The sequence below is a fragment of the Mustela putorius genome, unplaced genomic scaffold (genome assembly GCF_011764305.1).
Source record: "Mustela putorius furo isolate JIRA1106 unplaced genomic scaffold, ASM1176430v1.1 tig00000275_pilon_pilon_pilon, whole genome shotgun sequence".
Classification (NCBI taxonomy): domain Eukaryota; kingdom Metazoa; phylum Chordata; class Mammalia; order Carnivora; family Mustelidae; genus Mustela; species Mustela putorius.
In genome coordinates this window covers 3,698,704-3,718,391 of record NW_025421341.1, presented here as the reverse complement: position 1 = coordinate 3,718,391, position 19,688 = coordinate 3,698,704, and the positions used below count along the sequence as shown (strand labels likewise).

At 37.2% G+C, this 19,688-nt stretch overlaps 1 protein-coding gene across 1 annotated transcript in view; it reads right to left on the bottom strand.

The window, feature by feature from the left end:
- Positions 1–5,486: 5,486 nt before the first annotated feature.
- The window catches only part of HSPE1 (heat shock protein family E (Hsp10) member 1), a 43,157-nt gene continuing 28,955 nt past the window's right edge, over positions 5,487–19,688 (bottom strand). Inside the window, exons 4-8 of the mRNA XM_004772166.3 lie at positions 15,174–15,216; positions 14,910–14,996; positions 9,298–9,377; positions 7,657–7,768; positions 5,487–7,530 (exon numbers count right to left, since the gene is read on the bottom strand). Coding sequence (XP_004772223.1) covers positions 7,399–7,530; positions 7,657–7,768; positions 9,298–9,377; positions 14,910–14,996; positions 15,174–15,216 — 454 coding nt within the window. The 3' untranslated portion in view covers positions 5,487–7,398. The remainder of the gene's footprint in view (positions 7,531–7,656; positions 7,769–9,297; positions 9,378–14,909; positions 14,997–15,173; positions 15,217–19,688) is intronic.

Sequence of the window (19,688 nt, the reverse complement as noted above, 5' to 3'; positions counted from 1 at the left end):
TACTACTTCTTGTTTTGGAGTCTTCTACCTCATCTCCTGATGATACATCAGAGGGACTCCTAGAGCGTTTATTTTTTAAAGATTTTGTCAGAGAGAGCACAAGCAGGGGGAGGCAGGCAGGGGGAAAAGCAGGCTCCCCACAAGTCCGATTAGGGGCTCAATCCCAGGACTCTGGGATCATGACCTGAGTTGAAGATAGTTAACCAACTGAGCCACCCATCCCCTCCCCGACCCCGGAAGCTTTTAAAATTGTGACCCTCCCATTCCAATCAAATCAGTTTCCAAAGGCAGAACCCAACAATCTGTAGTTTTAAACTCTTCCTTTTTGATGTAAAGAGAGGTTTGGAAAACATTCTTCCAGCCCACTGTCTTGCAACTCTCCTACTCTTTCACAAACTGGTAAGCAAGGTCTCTGAATCACAGAACTGTTTTATGTATCAAAAACTTAGTTATTAATGGATCAGTACAAAGAGGTTGCGATAAATGGTAACCTGCAGGAAATGGTCTCAAGGTCAACATTTTCAGAGACTTAAATGAGCCATGTGATTGGAAGGCATAAATAGGTAACATACAAGAAACAGGAAGTACCACTAAAAGATTAAAAATTAAGAGTGTAGGGGCACCTGGATGGCTCAGTGGGTTAAAGCTCTGCCTTTGGCTCAGGTCATGAACCCAAGGTCCTGGGATTGAGCCCCATGTCGGGCTCTCTGCTTAGTGGGGAGCCTGCTTCCCCCTCTCTCTGCCTGCCTCTCTGCCTACTTGTGATCTCTGTCAAATGAATAATTAAAATCTTAAAAAAAAAATTGAGTGTAGCATGGAGAATTGAGATTCACAATGAATTTGAGAATTGCTGTGGTAGGCTGAATAAAGGCCCCCTAAAACATCCATTTCATAATCCCAGAACCTGTGACTGCACTTAGATAAAAGGGATCTTGCAAATGTGATGAAGGATTCTAAAATGGGAAATTATTTGGATTACCCAGGTAGGCCCAATGACATAATCACAAATCCCCTGAGAAGGAAGCAGAGATCACTATACCGTATCAGGCAATGTGATGGTTAAGGGAGAGACTAGAATGATGTGGCCACAAGTGATGAATGCCTTCCAGCAACTTGCAGAAGCTAAAAGAGGCAAGGAATGGATTTTCCCCTGGGCTTCTAAAAAGGACCAGGAAACTAATTTTAGCCTAGTAAAACGGATTTCAAGCTTCTGATCTCAAGACTGTAAGAAGGAATTTATATTAAGTCACTAAACTACTATAGCAGATTTCAAAAATTAATACAATGACTAATGGTTATCTCAAGAATCAGAATCCAAGATCTGTGTTTTATAAAATGTTTTTTAAAAACCCAGAAGCACCAAATATTCTGGGCACCTGTGTGGCTCAGTTAAGTGTCTGTCTTCAGCTCTGGTCATGATCCTGATATAGAGTCCTTTATTGGTGGGGGGTTGGAAGGGGGGGGGGGGGAGTTCCTGCTCATCAAAGAGCCTGCTTGTCCCTCTCCCTCTGCCCTTTCCTCCAGCTCACTAAAAATAAATAAATAAATAAATAAATAAATAAATTTAACCCATTTAAAAACCCAGAAGCACCAAGTATTTTTTAAAGTGGTTTCAATATTACCAAAATCAAGGAAATCATAATTTTTCTCTATATACACCTAGTTTTAAAGACACAGTGAGAGGGGCACACGGGTGGCTCAGCCAGCTAAGCATCCAACTCTTGGGTTTTGGCTCAGGCTCATGAGATTAAGCCCCAGGTTGGGCTTAGCACAGAGTCTACTTGGGAATTCATTTGAGAGAGAGACAGAGACAGAGCACAAGACCTGAGCAGAAGGCTTCTCCTTGCCCCTCTGCTTCCTCCCTCCCCACTTTGCACCTACATGCATGCTCCCAAAAAAGAAATATTTAAAAAAACCCACAAAAACACCATGACATTTTTTGGGGCAGTTAAGTACAAATTTCCCACAAACATCAGAAGAGTTCTATTAAATTACCCGAATCGGATAAAATGGGTATCTCATTTCTTTTTTTTTTTTTTTTTAAGATTTTATTTATTTATTTGACAGAGAAAGATCACAAGTAGAGAGAGAGGCAGGCAGAGAGAGAGAGAGGGAAGCAGGCTCCCTGCTGAGCAGAGAGCCCCATGCGGGACTCGATCCCAGGACCCTGAGATCATGACCTGAGAGGAAGGCAGCGGCTTAACCCACTGAGCCACCCAGGCGCCCGGGTATCTCATTTCTAATGACCATATCCAGCATTTCCTTATCTCAGGAGTTTTGTTGTTCCTTTGACCCCCCTCGGTCTATCTCTGAGGGAGACAGAGGAAAAATACAAGGACACAATTTTATTGTTCCTATGTGATTCAACCTATTACTTTAAAAACAACGTATAAGGGGGCGCCTGGGTGGCTCAGTGGGTTAAGCCGCTGCCTTCGGCTCAGGTCATGATCTCGGGATCCTGGGATCGAGTCCCGCATCGGGCTCTCTGCTCAGCAGGGAGCCTGCTTCCCTTCCTCTCTCTCTCTCTGCCTGCCTCTCCGTCTACTTGTGATTTCTCTCTGTCAAATAAATAAATAAAATCTTTAAAAAAAAAAAAAAAAAAAAAAAAAAAAAAAAACAAACGTATAAGGCATTTTTTTTCTTTTTAAAAGATTTTATTTATTTGACAGAGAGAGAGAGATCACAAGTAGGCAGAGAGGCAGGCAGACAGAGAGGGGAAGCAGGCTCTTCCTCAGCAGAGAGTTTGATGTGGGGCTCGATCCCAGGACCCTGAGATGATGACCTGAGCCAAAGGCAGAGGTTTAACCCACTGAGCCACTCAGGCACCCCAGGGCATTTTTAAAAATAACATTTCCTGGGGTGCCTGGGTGGCTCAGTCATTAAGCGTCTGCCTTCAGCTCAGGTCATGGTCCCTGGTCCTGGGATCGAGCCCAGCACCGGGCTTCCCGCTGTGCAGGAAGCCTGCTTCTCCCTCTCCTATTCCCCTGCTGTGTTCCTTCTCTCTGTGTCTTTTATCAAAAAAATAAATAAAATCTTTTTTAAAAATTAAAAAATTAAAATTAAAAAATTAAAAATTAAAAAATAACATTTCCTTCTAGGCACTGACACTAAGGAAAATCAAAAATATTAAAATCAACAAATATAGATATGTAGAACATTTTCACATAAAGTTTACTGTATAAGAATATCCCTTTGACAGCGTTGCAAGCAGGAGTGAAAATCCTACAAATCCATTAACTATAACTTCTAAGTTATAGTTATAAGAATTTCTAGCTTTGTATAAGATATAGATGGCCCTCATGAGATCCACCCAAAATAAAGTAGAATACACTACTAATGGAATTTTGATATTTTATTTTTAACTCGTCTCTACACCAAATGTGGGGCTTGAACTTACAGCCCCGAGATCAAGAACTGCATGCTCTACCGACTAAGCCAGCCCAGGCACCCTCACTGTTTACAGAATGATAAATTGCTTTTACCAAGGTTTATAGCAGCAATACAGGATAGGATAAAATGCTAACTTCATTTTAATAAATGAATAGCTAATTTTGAATGTTGATGCTATAATTAATCCTAAAATCAGACATTTAATTGACATGCTTCCTTCATGAATATAAATTCAAATTCAAAGTATCAATTGTATTTATTATCCTTTGGAAATTTAGGTTATTATCAAAATTTAGTAGTCTGCTTAATTACATTAGGTACTCATATCTGATATACAGCTTTTAATACTATAAAAATAAATGTAAATAAAAACAAATGTAAAACAAACAAGTGAAGCAGTGTAATTAATTACCAGCCCATATAAAATAAAATACCCAGGTATCCCCAAATATTAAGAGTGAGACGCCTAGTTAAAATTTTTGGAGAAGTAATCTAACCCTCTAATAGATTCACTTGGTAGTTATCTGACTATGTAAACTACACTAAAAATATGTTTTTCAGAAACCGCATTTGGATCTTTAGACCATCTCAAATACGCTGCTGAATGTGTTGTACAATACATCTAACAGTGGCTGCTTAGTTAACAATTAGCTGCATTCAAGAAATGAATATCATCTACTTTTACTAAAACATTTACACAGCATGGAAAAACACCCAGAAACCTTTTAACCACATTCAAGTATTCAAAAAATAATATAAAGGGGTGCCTGGGTGGCTCAGTCAGTTAAGCCGCTGCCTTGAACATCTGCCTTCAGTTCAGGTCATCATCTCAGGGTCTTGGGATCCAGCCCACATCTGGCTTCCCTGCTCAGCGGTGAGTCAACTTCTCCCTCTCTGCCCCTCCTCCCTGCTTCTGCTCTCATTCTCTCAAATAAATAAAATCTTAAAAAAAAAAAAACAAGGTATATAAATAAAATGTAGAATTTAACTGTGCAGGGGCGCCTGGGTGGCTCAGTGGTTTAAGCCGCTGCCTTCGGCTCGGGTCATGATCTCAGGGTCCTGGGATCGAGTCCCGCATTGGGCTCCCTGCTCAGCAGGGAGCCTCTCTCTCTCTCTGCCTGCTTCTCTATCTACTTGTGATTTCTCTCTGTCAAATAAATAAATAAAATCTTTAAAAAAAAAAAAAAAAAGAATTTAACTGTGCAAAGAAAAGTATAGGAAACCTTCAAGCAAAAAGTTATCACATAGACAGACCCAGAGAAAAAACAATTTAGCTCTATTACAATGAATTTCACATCAGTTAGTAAATACGTTTAAAACCATAACATGGGGGGCGCCTGGGTGGCTCAGTGGGTTAAAGCATCTGCCTTCGTTTCAGGTCACGATCCCAGGGTCCTGGAATGGAGCCCTGCATCCGGCTCTCTGCTCAGTGGGAAGCCTGCTTCCCCCTTTCTCTCTGCCTGCTGCTCTGCCTACTTCTGATCTGTCAAATAAATAAATAAAATCTTAAAACAAACAAAAAACCGTAACATGGTCCTTGCTAACAATGTAATCATGGATTTCTAATTTGATTCTGATATTAAAAAGCATGAACTCATTAAGAATTTAACTGAGAAACTGTTTGAGAAACCCAAATTTACAGAGAAAATCAGAAATATAGACACACAAAAGAATGATACTTAGAGAAACATAAATTATTAAAAGTTAGTTTTCCAGAATGATAGAGGAAACAATGAGCTGACTATAGAATCAAAATAATTTAGGGGAATCAAAAGTGCAATCTAACTTCCTTATTGCCCAAAATGGAGTTTTCTATACCCCTCTTCTTAGATTTATTGTATAATTCCTTTGCTAGGCTAATTTTTTAAAATCCCACTTAGGTAGCATACATGTGTATTTTCAAAATTCCGTACACAGTATTAAAGAAAAATAGTAACTTTCATTTAGGTCTTACCTGGTACAGTGAGTGAATTTCATAGTACAACGAATATGAATGAGATGTCAGTATGAATACAAAAGCAAGCCTACAAACTGATGTTTCTTTTTGTGTTTTTCTTTTCATGGTCAGTTCCAAACACAGTATAGGGAAAATGGAATGAGTAAGAAAAAAACATCATATTTTATTTCCCCCATTAACACCAAGTCATATTATTCAGAATGTATTTCAAAATACTTAGCCAGATCACCAATCCCATCCACTGCCTTAGTTCAAATGTTCACTAAGAAAATAAGCAAACAACAGAAATCCATTATCAAACTCCATCTATAGAGAACAGCTACATTGCTACATATAATTTATTAACTTAGTAATTTAGTCTCCCAATATTTACCAAGTTTGTGTAAAAATTTCTATTCCCATTGGTTTATAGTGACATTAATATAAATGCATAATTTCAAAGTCAACATTCCTTTCACTATGAACATAAAACTTAGAAAGATACTTGTGGGTTACAGTAAAGTAATGACTGGTTGCTTGGCTAGCACTGTTCAAGGCCAAATACACTGGAAGGCTTAGAATGGCATAAATATATATACACACACTCTCAATACACTACTACTTCCCACATTTCTGCTATACATCCTTGTTGTATAATATGGCATAAATTATTTCCTCAAACTTGAAAAAAAAATCCAGATGAATACATTTTCATCTTCACTTCAAAATAACCCTTTTAAATGAAAAAGAAGTTCCCATTTGTTAACTCTGTTCAAGAGATGGATTTAAATATTTTCTGCACTACATGTATATTTTTTTTACCCTATCTTAGTGCCTCATTACAACCAGTTTAACAATAAGACCTCCAGTTGTTGAAAATTGCATTCAGTAGATTAAAAGGTTGTAAAATCTGCAGTTGAATCTTTAAGACATGAATCATAACAAAAATGTATGACCATCAACACCTTGGAAGCTATGAATTATTGCCAAAAAAACTCACAAGTGCATAAACATAAACTTTGTGGGGAAGGGATGTAAAATAAATACTACAATATTTTCAATTCTATTTAAATGTTACTTAGATGCTTAGACAGAAGGATTAATACTACCAACAGGAAGAATCAAACTATTTTAAAGACTGCTTTCCAAGTAATTAGGACAATTTCGCAAAACAAAGATAAGCAAGAGCCTATGCCAATACATTTTTCCTGTAGTGTAATTGCTAATATGAGGTATAATCTGTAAGCAATTAATACAAATATAAATAGGTATAAGCCACACTAACTCACAGTCTGGTGAAAAGCTTCTCAGCTACTGTAGTTTGGATAGGGAGTTAAAAGAAATGAGAACGGAAGGACAGGGCAGGTTTCCAGTGGGTATGTCAATTTACATGCCTTATCATTATCATCACCTTGTATTTAACAGTCTACTGTTGCAAAAAGATAAATCCTTTCCAAGTATGCTGGTCTAGAATATACTTTAGTAGCACAGTAAGATTATTTAAGTATTACTAATACTTCATTTGCATTTATATTTGGATTATACACATAATCTTATGTGTATCAAAAACTATAAACAACTTTAAAACATTTTCATCTCATTTCTGAAAAGTTAACAGTTAAGACTGAACTATGTACTATAGAATTTTCTAGAATATCTAAACTAGGGGTAAAACCAAAAGAAAACTTGACTATTTCTTTAGTAAATGGCTTGTGCGAAACCTCAAGCTCACTCATCTTTTTATAGATGGGTTTATTTGATGAGGATTGTGATCCAATGATTGTTTAGCAGCAATTTTACCAAACTGTAAATTCTTTTATTAACAGGCATTATAAACAGATAATACTAATCTTATTTAAAAACCATGGGTGCCACACTGGTGAATATACAGCTCATGAATAACTTAAAAAGTATTTCCCATTTTAAAAGGCAACACTCAGCATACAAAAACCTATACTAAACAAAGAAGCTATAATATGGATACATGATTGATGTGTCTAAAATGATATATATACAGTACATAATTATTGTTAATTATGTGATCAGTACATTTTTTTTCTATATGATTCCCTTCATGCTTCACTTTCCCCAGAAACTGAATTCTGAACTTCCTCTTCTAAAATTGGTACAATCAGGTTATCCTTGGACATCAAATTATATTTCATCACAAATTTAGTAAACCGGTGACACAAAAATGTTTCGTTCTGTAGAGAGAAAGGAAAAAAAGTAATTTTAGCTTACTATTCAGAACCAAAAAACTAGACATAACATCAACATATACCATTATCATTCTGCTAAAAATGCATCACGATAATTAGTGAAATACTTACTTCATATTCATCAAATATCTGCCGATGGTGAAAATAAGCATGTGAAAATATTCTGTAAATCCTACGGCATACTGATCCTAGTTTTGCTACAGATGATTCCTTTATGCTAACCCTAGAAACAGGAAAGAAATCAGAGTCATAGAGCTGGACAGATCTTATGAAAAAATAGTCTAATCTTCTCAATTCACAAGTGTGGAAACTTAGACCTAGGAGAAAAAAGTGACCAGTGCAAGGTCACAGTGCTAGTAGGTGGCAAGACTAGGACTAGGACCCCTGTTCTTTACTCCTAAGCCAGTGCTGTATCTACCTAACCACAGCAGCCAAGAAATTCAGTATTATAACTTTTGAAACTTTAAAGTTCAATGCAATTAAATCCCTGACAAATCAAAATTTACTAAAACTTAACACTTTGTCCACTAAAGATGATTAAAACCACTAAAGGGAATTGTTTTATTCTATACAACTTGACTTTTTAATAAAAAATGCCTACAAATTTTGGTATTAAAAAAATGTAAAGGGGCACCTGAGTGGATCACTCGTTAGGCATCTGCCTTTGGCTCAGGTCATGATCCCAGGGTCCTGGGATCGAGCCCCGCATCGGGCTCCCTGCTCATGGGGCTCCCTGCTCGTGGAGCTCCCTGCTCCCTCTTCTCCCTCTCCCACTCCCCCCGCTTGTGTTCCTGCTCTCGCTATCAAATAAATAAAACCTTAAAAAAAAAAAGTAAAAAAAAAAATTTAGGGGCACCTGGTTCAGTCATCGGAGTGGGTGACTCCTGATCTCGGGGCTGAGTTTAAGCCCCATGTCAGGTGTAGAGATTACTCAAAAATATAAAATTTTTAAAAATGGGGCACCTGGGTGGCTCAGTGGGTTAAGCCTCTGCCTTCGCCTCAGGTCATAATCTCAGGGTCCTGGGATCAAGGCCCGCATTGGGCTCTCTGCTCAGTGGGGAGCTGCTTCCCCCCCATCTCTGCCTGCCTCTCTGCCTACATGTGACCTCTCTCTGTCAAATAAATTAATAAAATCTTAAAAAAAAATTTGTTTTAAATGTACACAGGATACTGAAGCAAAAAACAGTATTTTTAACATATTTTATATGAGCTCTATATTTGGGGGAAAGAACCTCCAAATCTATCCACCTGGTAACAGATATCTTAATTGAATAAAGGCCAGGCAACAAACCTCTCCGATAATAAGCAGCTTCATCCCAGATCTTAAAAACCTACAGGCAAGAAAAGGAATCCTTCAAAAACAAGCAGTCCAACTTAGGAAATTCTGCTCTCTAGGCATACCATGTAAGAGGACGCTAGCTCTAGCACAGAGATTGAAGTAAGTCAGTGTGTAAGTAGCCCAACTCTAAAGTATGAGAGGGGAGAGCCTTGGAGGACACACAGTAGCAGTGACTACTCGTGACTAAACTGACCTATGAGCTTTGGGAGCCAAGTCCTGCGGCTTTTAGTTTAACCACAACCCTAAATTTCAAAATTTGAGTAATTCTGAACTAGTTAAACATATAATAGCATAAAAAAAAAAGTTTTAAAGAATACAACGCAGTAACAGCAACCTAGTTTGTTTTAATAAAAATACCAATCTTCTAAATTAAATCCAAAAAGTTTAACACTAAGTTTAAAAGTTTTATTTACCTGCTAGGAAAATATTTATTGCTATTCAGAAGACATGCAGCACCATCGAGTGTATGTCTAGTATAGTCTATTGCAGGACACTATAAAAGAAAGGACATACATGAGGTCCGTTTGTTATACATTTGTCTTATTCCAAAAACCTGAGCATGTTTGAAGAAAATGGTCTCTTAACAATATCAGAATGATTCTAAAATTCAATGTTACAACAAATAAAGTTATACTAAAAAAGTAAACAGGTGAAATTAATTAATGATAATTTTTATTTAACTCTAAATAGCCAAAATCATGTCAACATATAATTGATATAAAAATTATTAATGGGCTTCTTTGGGGTATTTAAAAAAATAAGATGTAATTCACGTACCATAAAATTTCTCTTTTAAAACATGTAACTCTCAAGTTTTCAGTATATTCACAAATTTATGCAACCATCACCAACTACATTCCTGAACATTTTCATCACCCCAAAAAGAAACCCAGTATCAATCAGCAGTCAATTCTCATTCTCTCCTCCCCCTAACTTGAAGCAACAATTTATCTACTTTCTGTCTTCCATGGATTTGTCTATTCTGGGTATTTTCTAACAATGGAATAATATGGGGATGCCTGGGTGGCTCAGTCAGTTACGCCTCAGACTCCTGGTACCAGCTCAGGTCATGGTCTCAGAGTCATGAGATCCAGCCCCACGCTGGGCTCTGCGCTGGCCATGGAGCTTCCCTTAAGAGCCTCCCTCTACCCGCCCTCCTCCTTTCAACGCCCCCCTCCCCCACCAACACATTAGCTCTCTCACTCTCTGTCTCAAAAAAAACAGAAAAAGAATAATATGTGGACTTCTGTGTCACTTAGCATGTTTTCAAGGCTCATCCATAGTGTAGCACTGAGTACTTTTTCTTTTATTCAAAATCTTTTGAGTTTAATGTTTCTAATATATACGAAATGTTATAATCCCTTACAACTTCCTTTTTATGGCCGAATAATATTCCATTGTGTGCATACACTACATTTTGTCTGTTTATGCATCTTCAGTTATTGAAAACTTGGTCGTTTCCATGTCTGGCTTTCATTAACAATGTGACTATACTAGTGTACAAGTTTTGTATGGACATGTGTTCTCATTTCTTTTGGGTATATACCTAAGAGTGGAATTGCTAGGTCATATAGTAACTATGCTTATCTTTTTAAGGGACTTCCAAACTATTTTCCAAAGTGGCTACAGTATTTTACAGTCCTATCAGCAGTATATGAAGGTTCTACTCTCTCGACATCCTAGCCAACACTGGTTATTCTCTTTTATATTTTAATCATTCTAGTAGATTAAGGGTATGCCATTGTGGAGTGTATCTTTTCTTTTTCCATTTAAAAAAATGTGGTGAACTGTATTTCAGATGAGGGCGCCTGGGTGGCTCAGTTGGTTGAGCAACTGCTTCCGCTTGGGTCATGATCCTGGAGTCCTGAGATTGAGTCCCGCATCCGGCTCCCTGCTCTGCAGGAAGTCTGTTTCTCCCTTTTACCCTTCCCCTCTCGTGCTCTTTCTCTCTCTCTCTTATTTTCTCTCTTAAAAAAAAAATCTTGGGGCGCCTGGGTGGCTCAGTGGGTTAAGCCGCTGCCTTCGGCTCAGGTCATGATCTCAGGGTCCTGGGATCGAGTCCCGCATCGGGGGGGGAGCCTGCTTCCTTCTCTCTCTCTCTGCCTGCCTCTCAGTGTACTTGTAATTTCTCTCTGTCAAATAAATAAATAAAATCTTAAAAAAATATATTTAAAAAAAAAAATCTTTTTTTTTAAAAGATTTTATTTAATTTAGACGCAGACAGAGATCACAAGTGGGCAGAGAGGCAGGCAGAGGAGGGGGGCAGGCAAGCCCCCTGCTGAGCAGAGAGCCTGATGCGGGGCTTAATCCCAGGACCCTGAGATCATAACCTGAGCAGAAGGCAGAAGCTTAACCCACTGAGCCATGCAGGTGCCCCTCAAATAAATAAAATCTTTAAAATGTTTTTTAATTTATAAAAATATATTTCAAATGAATTTTGCCATTTCAACTTTTTTAAATGTACAACTCAGTGGCATTAATTACATTCACTATTGTGCAACCATCACTACTATGTGTTTCTGACCAAAAGTTTTTCATCATCCCAAACAGACTCTATAAACCATTAAGCAACAGCATCCCATGCCCACCATCCTTTCTAGATATTTCATCAAAGCGGAATCATACAATATCTGTCCTTTTCTGTATGGTTTACTTCATTCAGCACAATGTCCTCAAAGTTCATCAACATTGTAGCATGTGTCAGAACTTCACTCTCTTTTATGGCTGAATAATACTCTATTCTATACATTCTGTTGATCCATTCTCATCGTGGTTTTGATACTTAATGATGCTGAAGCAACTTTCCATATTTTCTGGCCATTTGTTTACCTTCTTTAAAGAAATGTCTATTTAAATCTTTTGCTCAGTTTTTAATTGGGTAGTCTTTTAACTGCTGAATTGCAACAGTTCTTTATATATCTGAATACCAGACCCTTATCAGAGATACGATTTATTAAAAAATATTTTTCGGGCGCCTGGGTGGCTCAGTGGGTTAAGCCGCTGCCTTCGGCTCAGGTCATGATCTCAGAGTCCTGGGATCGAGTCCCGCATCAGGCTCTCTGCTCAGCAGAGAGCCTGCTTCCCTCTCTCTCTCTGCCTGCCTCTCCATCTACTTGTGATTTCTCTCTGTCAAATAAATAAATAAAATCTTTAAAAAAAAAAAAAAATATTTTTCCCACTCTTTAGATTGTCTTTTCATTTTCCTCAAAGTGTTGAGGCAAAAAAAAATTTTTTTTTAATTTTGAGAAAATCTGATCTGTATTTTCTTCTTTTATTTGTACTTTTGGTGTCATATCTAAGAAATCAGTGCCTAGTCCACGTGAAGAGTTACACATGTGTTTTTTCCTAAGAGTTTTATAATTCTGATTGTTTTACTTGGCTTTTGATCCATTCTCAGATAAATTTTGTATAAGGTGTGAGGTAGGTAGGAGTCTAACTTCATTCTTTTGGATGCAGATATCCAATTATCTCTTAATAAGATACATGATCTCGCCTTTTCGTACTCTCTGAAACCGGTATTTCGCTTTACACTTACAGCACATCTCAGATGGGACTACCAACATTAAATGCTCTCACCACATGTGGCTCATGGCTATTATTGTATCCGCATAACTTTAGATCTTTAATTGGTTTCTGAAAAAAATTTTTTTTGGAGTGGGAAGAAAAGTTTTATCTTGTTTTAGCTGCTTCCTTCCTTCCCTCCCCCCTCAATTAATTCTCAGTTAACTCATCCTACTTTGTATCATTTTTAACAGCAAAAAGTTGGCAAAATACAGAAGGTTACCAAAAAACAAAGTTTTATAAATTCGATTTTGCCAAGCATATATGTAAAATGCTACTGCGGTCTGCATGTGACTGAAAGGACTAGCAGATAATAACACATTATAACCTTTGTCACTTAAATAAGTGTCACTTATCACTGTGTACAGTACAGTTAATTTGCTGCAAGGAGTCTCTTTAATTCTCAAGACATTGAGTAAATCATCACTAGTGCAGAGTACCCTAACTCTTCTACTTCAAAATCCTGCCATTCTTTTAACCCAAAAGAGCAACTTTTTTTTAGCTACTAATTTGCTGTTAGTTGCTATTATTTCCTGCCTGCATAATTATTCCAAGAGTTCAGAAAGTATCCTTCCAAGATTTCCTTTTGTTTGTATTTTTACATGTAAGTCCCTTTCCAGAAAACTATCCCTTGAACATTCTACCATGATCTTCCCTTGACATATGAACAATTCAGTGGAGCTTGTCTTCAGCAAGCAATGTTACAATTTTAAGATGCATTCACAGGACTCAATGCTGATGATCATCCTATCTTACATTTAATATTAATCAAGAAAAGGGACGCCTGGGTGGCTCAGTTGGTTACACAGCTGCCTTCGGCTCAGGTCATGATCCCAGTGTCCTGGGGTCGAGTCCCACATCGGGCTCCTTGCTCAGCGGGGAGCCTGCTTCTCCCTCTGCCTCTGCCTGCCACTTTGTCTGCCTGTGCTCACTCTCTCTGACAAATAAATAAATAAAATCTTAAAAAAAAAATATTAATCAAGAAAAAAGTAGATGTGACAATGAGAGTACATATGTCTCACAATCACAAACTGGGTATCTTTTCTACTCTAAAGTGAGAATAACACATCCTTACTATTTGCGAAAATTAAACTCTTCTGGATTCAATTTCTTAATTGCAATTATCATGTAACTCAGTATACTTATTAAGTAGCAATTTCAGTAACTTATCAATAAACTGCTATGTGGGTTTCCCAGATGTAAAATGATACACAATCTTAATACTGCTTCAATTAACTAACACACACACACAAAAAACACCCTGAATAAAATCAGTCAACCAAATAAGCACTATTTGCTTAGACAAGTACAAGATACTCCTTATTTTAGAAAATTTACACTCTCAAATAAAAGAACACCAAATGCTCATTTTGCAACTAGAAAGTCACCTCTTGTCAAGTTCTAGAAGTCTAGCAATAAAATGATCATCTACAGGTCTAGAATTCTACAAAACTGGCCTAACCCAAATATTTTCAGTAAGTTTAAGTGTCAAGTAAAAAGTACTACAGATTAAAAGGAAATGCAGATCAAGGGAAATGCAATGCATAAACAAACCGGCTATAATTACTGAGATAACAAAGGAAAATTGAATTATGTGCTATTAGATAATATGAAAGAATTATTTCTAACTAAAAATGTTCTATAAACAATTGCTACTTCCTATATCCTCACCTTGACAAAAACTAAATGAGGAGAAAACAAGAATAACTTTTTCAATGCAGGACCAACTATGTAAGAAGAAAATCATTATGGTTGGTTTCAGATAAAGGGAATATTAGTAAAATGTAGAGCAAAAAATATTGACCTATAAAGTCAGAGAGTCCTAAAGCAACATTTCATTAATAGATTAAGCATCAACTAGTAATCACCAACAGTTACTACTATCAAAAGAAATTATGACTTGGGACGCCTGGGTGGCTCAGTTGGTTAAGCAGCTCCTTTGGCTCAAGTCATGACCCCAGCGTCCTCGGATCAAGTCCCGCATCGGGCTCCTTGCTCAGCAGGGAGCCGGCTTCTCCCTCTGCCTCTGCCTGCCACTCTGTCTGCCTGTGCTCGATCTCTCTTGCTCTGACAAATAAATAAACAAAATCTTAAAAAAAAAAAAAAAAGAAAAAGAAATTATGACTAGAAAAAAAGAAAAAATTATGACTGAACCAAAAAACTAAACACGTATATGTCATCCATTATACGTCAGATATCAGCATAATATGACAGATGTTATTCTGTGATAGCCAGTAAATCATAAAGTGAGTTCTAACCCATGATATTGCCCAGTTACCAAAAAATTGACACTAATCCTAAGAAATCCTAAAATAGCATGGTGGCAATAAATTTGCAGTGAAGAACTCTAAACCAACTAGCAAAAACAAACAGCAAACTAAACACTAAAAATTTATCTACCACTCTCTTGGAGAGATTAAGGTTACAATGATTTTATCAGTCATTCTATTTCCTAATTTCTCACCTCTTTTGGAGTTTTATGAGCTGCACAAAGAAAAATCCACTGTTCAGTTGCTGTCATCTGAGTACATGTATCTGGATGGCATTCACTCTGTTAGAAAAGAGTTACATTTCTTAATATATAAAGTTTATCATTTGGGTTACTACATTTCCACATAAAATTCTAGAATAATTAGAAATGATGGGTAAGTCCTTGGAAACACCTTAAGTTACAAAAACAGAAAAATCAGAACTTCCAATTATAGCTTTAATTTAAAAAAAATATTACCTGAAGTTTAACAGCAAGTCCATTTAGTTCAAGACAGAATTGCCTAAAAATGCAAATACATAAATGAAAACTCTTATCCATTCTCCATATTATTTTTAGAATTTCTAATTATAAAAACAAAATCCCATTCATACCATCCTTCCTCTCTCATCACCATTATTAACCACCATTGGAATTTTCATGGCACATTTCTTTTTTTTTTTTTTTAAAGATTTTATTTATTTATTTGACAGAGAGAGATCACAAGTAGGCAGAGAGGCAGGCAGAGAGAGAGAGGAGGAAGCAGGCTCCCTGCTGAGCAGAGAGCCCGATGCGGGACTCGATCCCAGGACCCTGAGATCATGACCCGAGCCGAAGGCAGCAGCTTAACCCACTGAGCCACCCAGGCGCCCTCATGGCACATTTCTTAAAAAGACATACATATTAGTAAGTAAAACCCAAAACTAACAACCCTAATAACGTTCAATATCAGAGTACAGTGAGTTGATAGACTTTTACACTGGAAAGTGTGTATTTTTTTCTAAGTCATTCTCTTAAGAAGTGTGTATTTTTTTTACACACTTTTAAGTGTGTAAAAACCCTAAGAAGTGTGTATTTTTTTCTAAGTCATTCTCTTAAGAATCTATTCTAATAAAATAATCAAAATTCCATGCAGATAGATGTACAAAGATGTTCAGAGAAAATACACATAAAAAACTGTTTATAAACATTTTTTTGAAATATTCCAAATAATCAGCAATTGCAGAGTAGTAAACTATTAGTATATATATGTTGTATATAAACAAACCACATATAAACAATAAACTATTGGTATATATATTTTGTATATACACAAACATTCATATAGAAAAAGGACTAGGGGCACCTGGATGGCTCAGTCAGTTAAGGTCCTGCCTTCAGGTCAGGTCATGATTCTGGGGTCCTGGGATATGCCCTGCGTCACGCTCCCTGCTCAGCAGAGTCTGCTTCTCTCTCTCCCTTTGCCCCTCCCCATTCCTTGTGCTCACTCTCTCTCATAAATAAATAAATTAAATCTTTAAAATAAAAAAGACTAGATCTTTTATATGCCTATATATTTTACAAGTTTTGTTCTGATTATAAACAACATACTCCTTATAAAAAGTCAAACAAGAACATACAAGGTACAATAAGAAAATCCATAATTCTACTACCTCTTCTCAAAAGTTATTATTTACAACTAACTTTGATTTTCTATGCAGAGTAAAATATACTGGGGTCATATCATACATAATTTTGTAACTTGCTTTTGGTCACTTAGTAGACTGCAAGCTTTTTTTCATGATATACTTCTCTTCTAAAACTGCCAAACTAAAAATTATAAAGCCTAGAACAATGCTCAGAACCTCGTGTGTGTGTTTTTTTTTTTAAAGAATTTATTTATATGATAGACGGAGATCACAAGCAGGCAGAGAGGAGGAAAGAGGCTCCCTGCCGAGCAGAGAGCCTGATTCGGGGCTCAATACCAGGACCCTGGGATCATGACCTGAGCCGAAGCAGAGGCTTTAACCCACTAAGCCACCCAGGTGCCCCTGAACCTAGTGTTTTATACATACACACACACACACACACACACACACACACACACATTTTTTTTTAAATTTTATTTATTTATTTGACAGAGAGATCACAAGTAGGCAGAGAGGCGAGGGGGGGCAGGCTCCCCGCTGAGCAGAGTGCCCAATGAGAGGCTTGATCCCAGGACTCTGAGATCACGACCTGAGCTGAAGGCAGAGGCTTACCCCACTGTGATACCCAGACGCCCCCCAAAATATTTTTGAATAAATGACGAATGAAGGAAATTTCATAGCATCAAGATTATCTTTTTTTTTAAACCATTTTAAAGATTGTATTTATTTAACAAAGAGAGACATAGCAAGAGAGGGAACACAAGCAGGGGGAGTGGGAGAGGGAGAAGCAGGCTTCCCGCTGAGCAGGGAGCCCAATGTGGGGCTCAATTCCAGGACCCAAGGATCATGACTGGAGCCAAAGGCAAACAATCAACCAACTGAGCCACCCAGTCACCCCCAAGATGATCACTTTTATATGAAATGTCATTTTTATATCATTGTATATGAAAAGACAATCATTTATATTATAAAGCTAACTTAATTTATTGCTGTCAAACTACTGAACGCACTACCTCTTAAAAATTTACCAATCACTATGTTTCCCCTACAAATGAGAACAATGTGATTCCCTAAAAATACAAAGCTAAACCTACAAAAGTAAAAAACAAGACAGTCCCAAAGGGCAAAACAAAACAAAACAAAACAAAACCCTGCCCACATATGAAAGAAAAACTAAAGTTTATGATAACAGAAGAAACCAAATACCCAAATTTTCACTTGTCTGTAAATGTATTTCCTTTGAGATTCCTAACAATAATGCTGTTTTTAAATCACAAAAATACTACTACTTCTGAATCAGCACATCACCCTCTACTCCCCCATATATATAGCTTGCATGTTTCAGGTTTTCGAGTTGTTTTCCACTCAGTAATAAAGACAGGTGGTGAAAAATAAGTTTCTCATCTAGTTTAGCTCACTTAGGGCCAACAGCAAAATTAAGCTACCGATCTGGCAGTGTTATGAGTACAATCTGTGGCACATAGTGCAAATTTAACAGCTTCAAGTTTATTCAATATAGGGCTAACAGATACAGTTGTGCCGCTGAACAGACAAGCCAGAGCTGAAATCCAGCCTACACTATAAACTCTAAACCAGGCATCCTGGCATGGGATTGTATCCACTCAGAAGGGGCATCTCTTCCTATTATAAATATTCCATATGGGCTAGTGAGAGATTTGAATGAAGTCTCATTAACAACATAATTATCAACTATATTAAACAATAAAAAAGAGCAAGTATTAAGCCTCAAATCAACTACATCAAGCATATGAAAAAAACAAAAAGTTACTTCTGAAACTCTTCTTGGTGAACTATAAAGATGTATAGACTATGATGAAGACACAAAAGAATATATTTGTGATGTATAATACATAAATACAAAACCAAAATAAATTGGATAATATTCAACGGGGGAAAAAAGTAAAAATAACAGCACCAGAACAGAACAGGAAAAAGATATTATAAATGTGCAATATAAAATATTACATATTTTATAGTCTAAGTTAAATTGGGAGGAAGAGCTGTTCTTAGATCTGAAATTAAGATCTTGTATACTAAAATCAGTCCTAATGCATGTGACTCTCGAACTCAGGGTTTCAAGCCCCATGTTGGGTATGGAGCCCTATAATAAATCAATCAATATAAATTTATGAACTCTAAAATCAGCCTTCACTTCTGTGGAATTACACTTGTAGTGGAAAAAACATCCTCATTTATTTTCATCATTAATCCCAACAGGTAAGTAGGTCGTTATTTTCAAAGCTGGATTAAAGTAAGGCAGAGAATATGCACTGAAGTGCTACCTTGATTTATAAGAGCGGGAAAATATCTACATGTTCATACTTTCAATTATCATGCATTAAGATGTGGTTTTAAAAAACTGGATCAGGAAAAATGAACTATTGGGACTTCATCAAGATCAAAACCTTCTGCACAGCAATGGAAACAGTCAACAAAACCAAAGACAACTGACAGAATGGGATAAGATATTTGGAAACGACATATCAGATAAAGGACTAGTATCCAAAATCTATAAAGAACTTATCAAACTCAACATCCAAAGAACAAATAATCCAATCAAGAAATGGGCAGAGGACATGAGCACACATTTCTGCCAAGAAAACATCCAGATGGCCACGAGACACATGAAAAAGTGCTCCACATCACTTGGCATCAGGGAAATACAAATCAAAACTACCATGAGATACCACCTCACACCAGTCAGAATGGCTAAAATTAACAAGTCAGGAAACGACAGATGCTGGCGAGGATGTGGAGAAAGGGCAACCCTCCTACACTGTTGGTGGGAATGCAAGCTGGTGCAGCCACTCTGGAAAACACCATGGAGGTTCCTCAAAAAGTTGAAAACAGAGCTACCCTATGACCCAGCAACCGCACTACTGGGTATTTACCCTAAAGATACAAATGTAGTGATCCGAAGGGGCACGTGCACCCAAATGTTTATAGCAGTGATGTCCACAATAGCCAAACTATGGAAAGAACCCAGATGTCCATCAACAGATGAATGGATAAAGATGTGGTATATATGTACAATGGAATACTACGCAGCCATCAAAAGAAATGAAATCTTGGGGCGCCTGGGTGGCTCAGTTGGTTAAGCAGCTGCCTTCGGCTCAGGTCATGATCCCAGCGTCCTGGGATCGAGTCCCACATCAGGCTCCTTGCTCAGCAGGGAGCCTGCTTCTCCCTCTGCTTCTGCCTGCCATTCTGTCTGCCTGTGCTCACTCGCTCTCCCTCTCTCTCTCTGATAAATAAATAAAATCTTAAAAAAAAAAAAAAAAAAAAAGAAATGAAATCTTGCCATTTGCAACAATGTGGATGGAACTAGAGGGTATTAAGCTGAGTG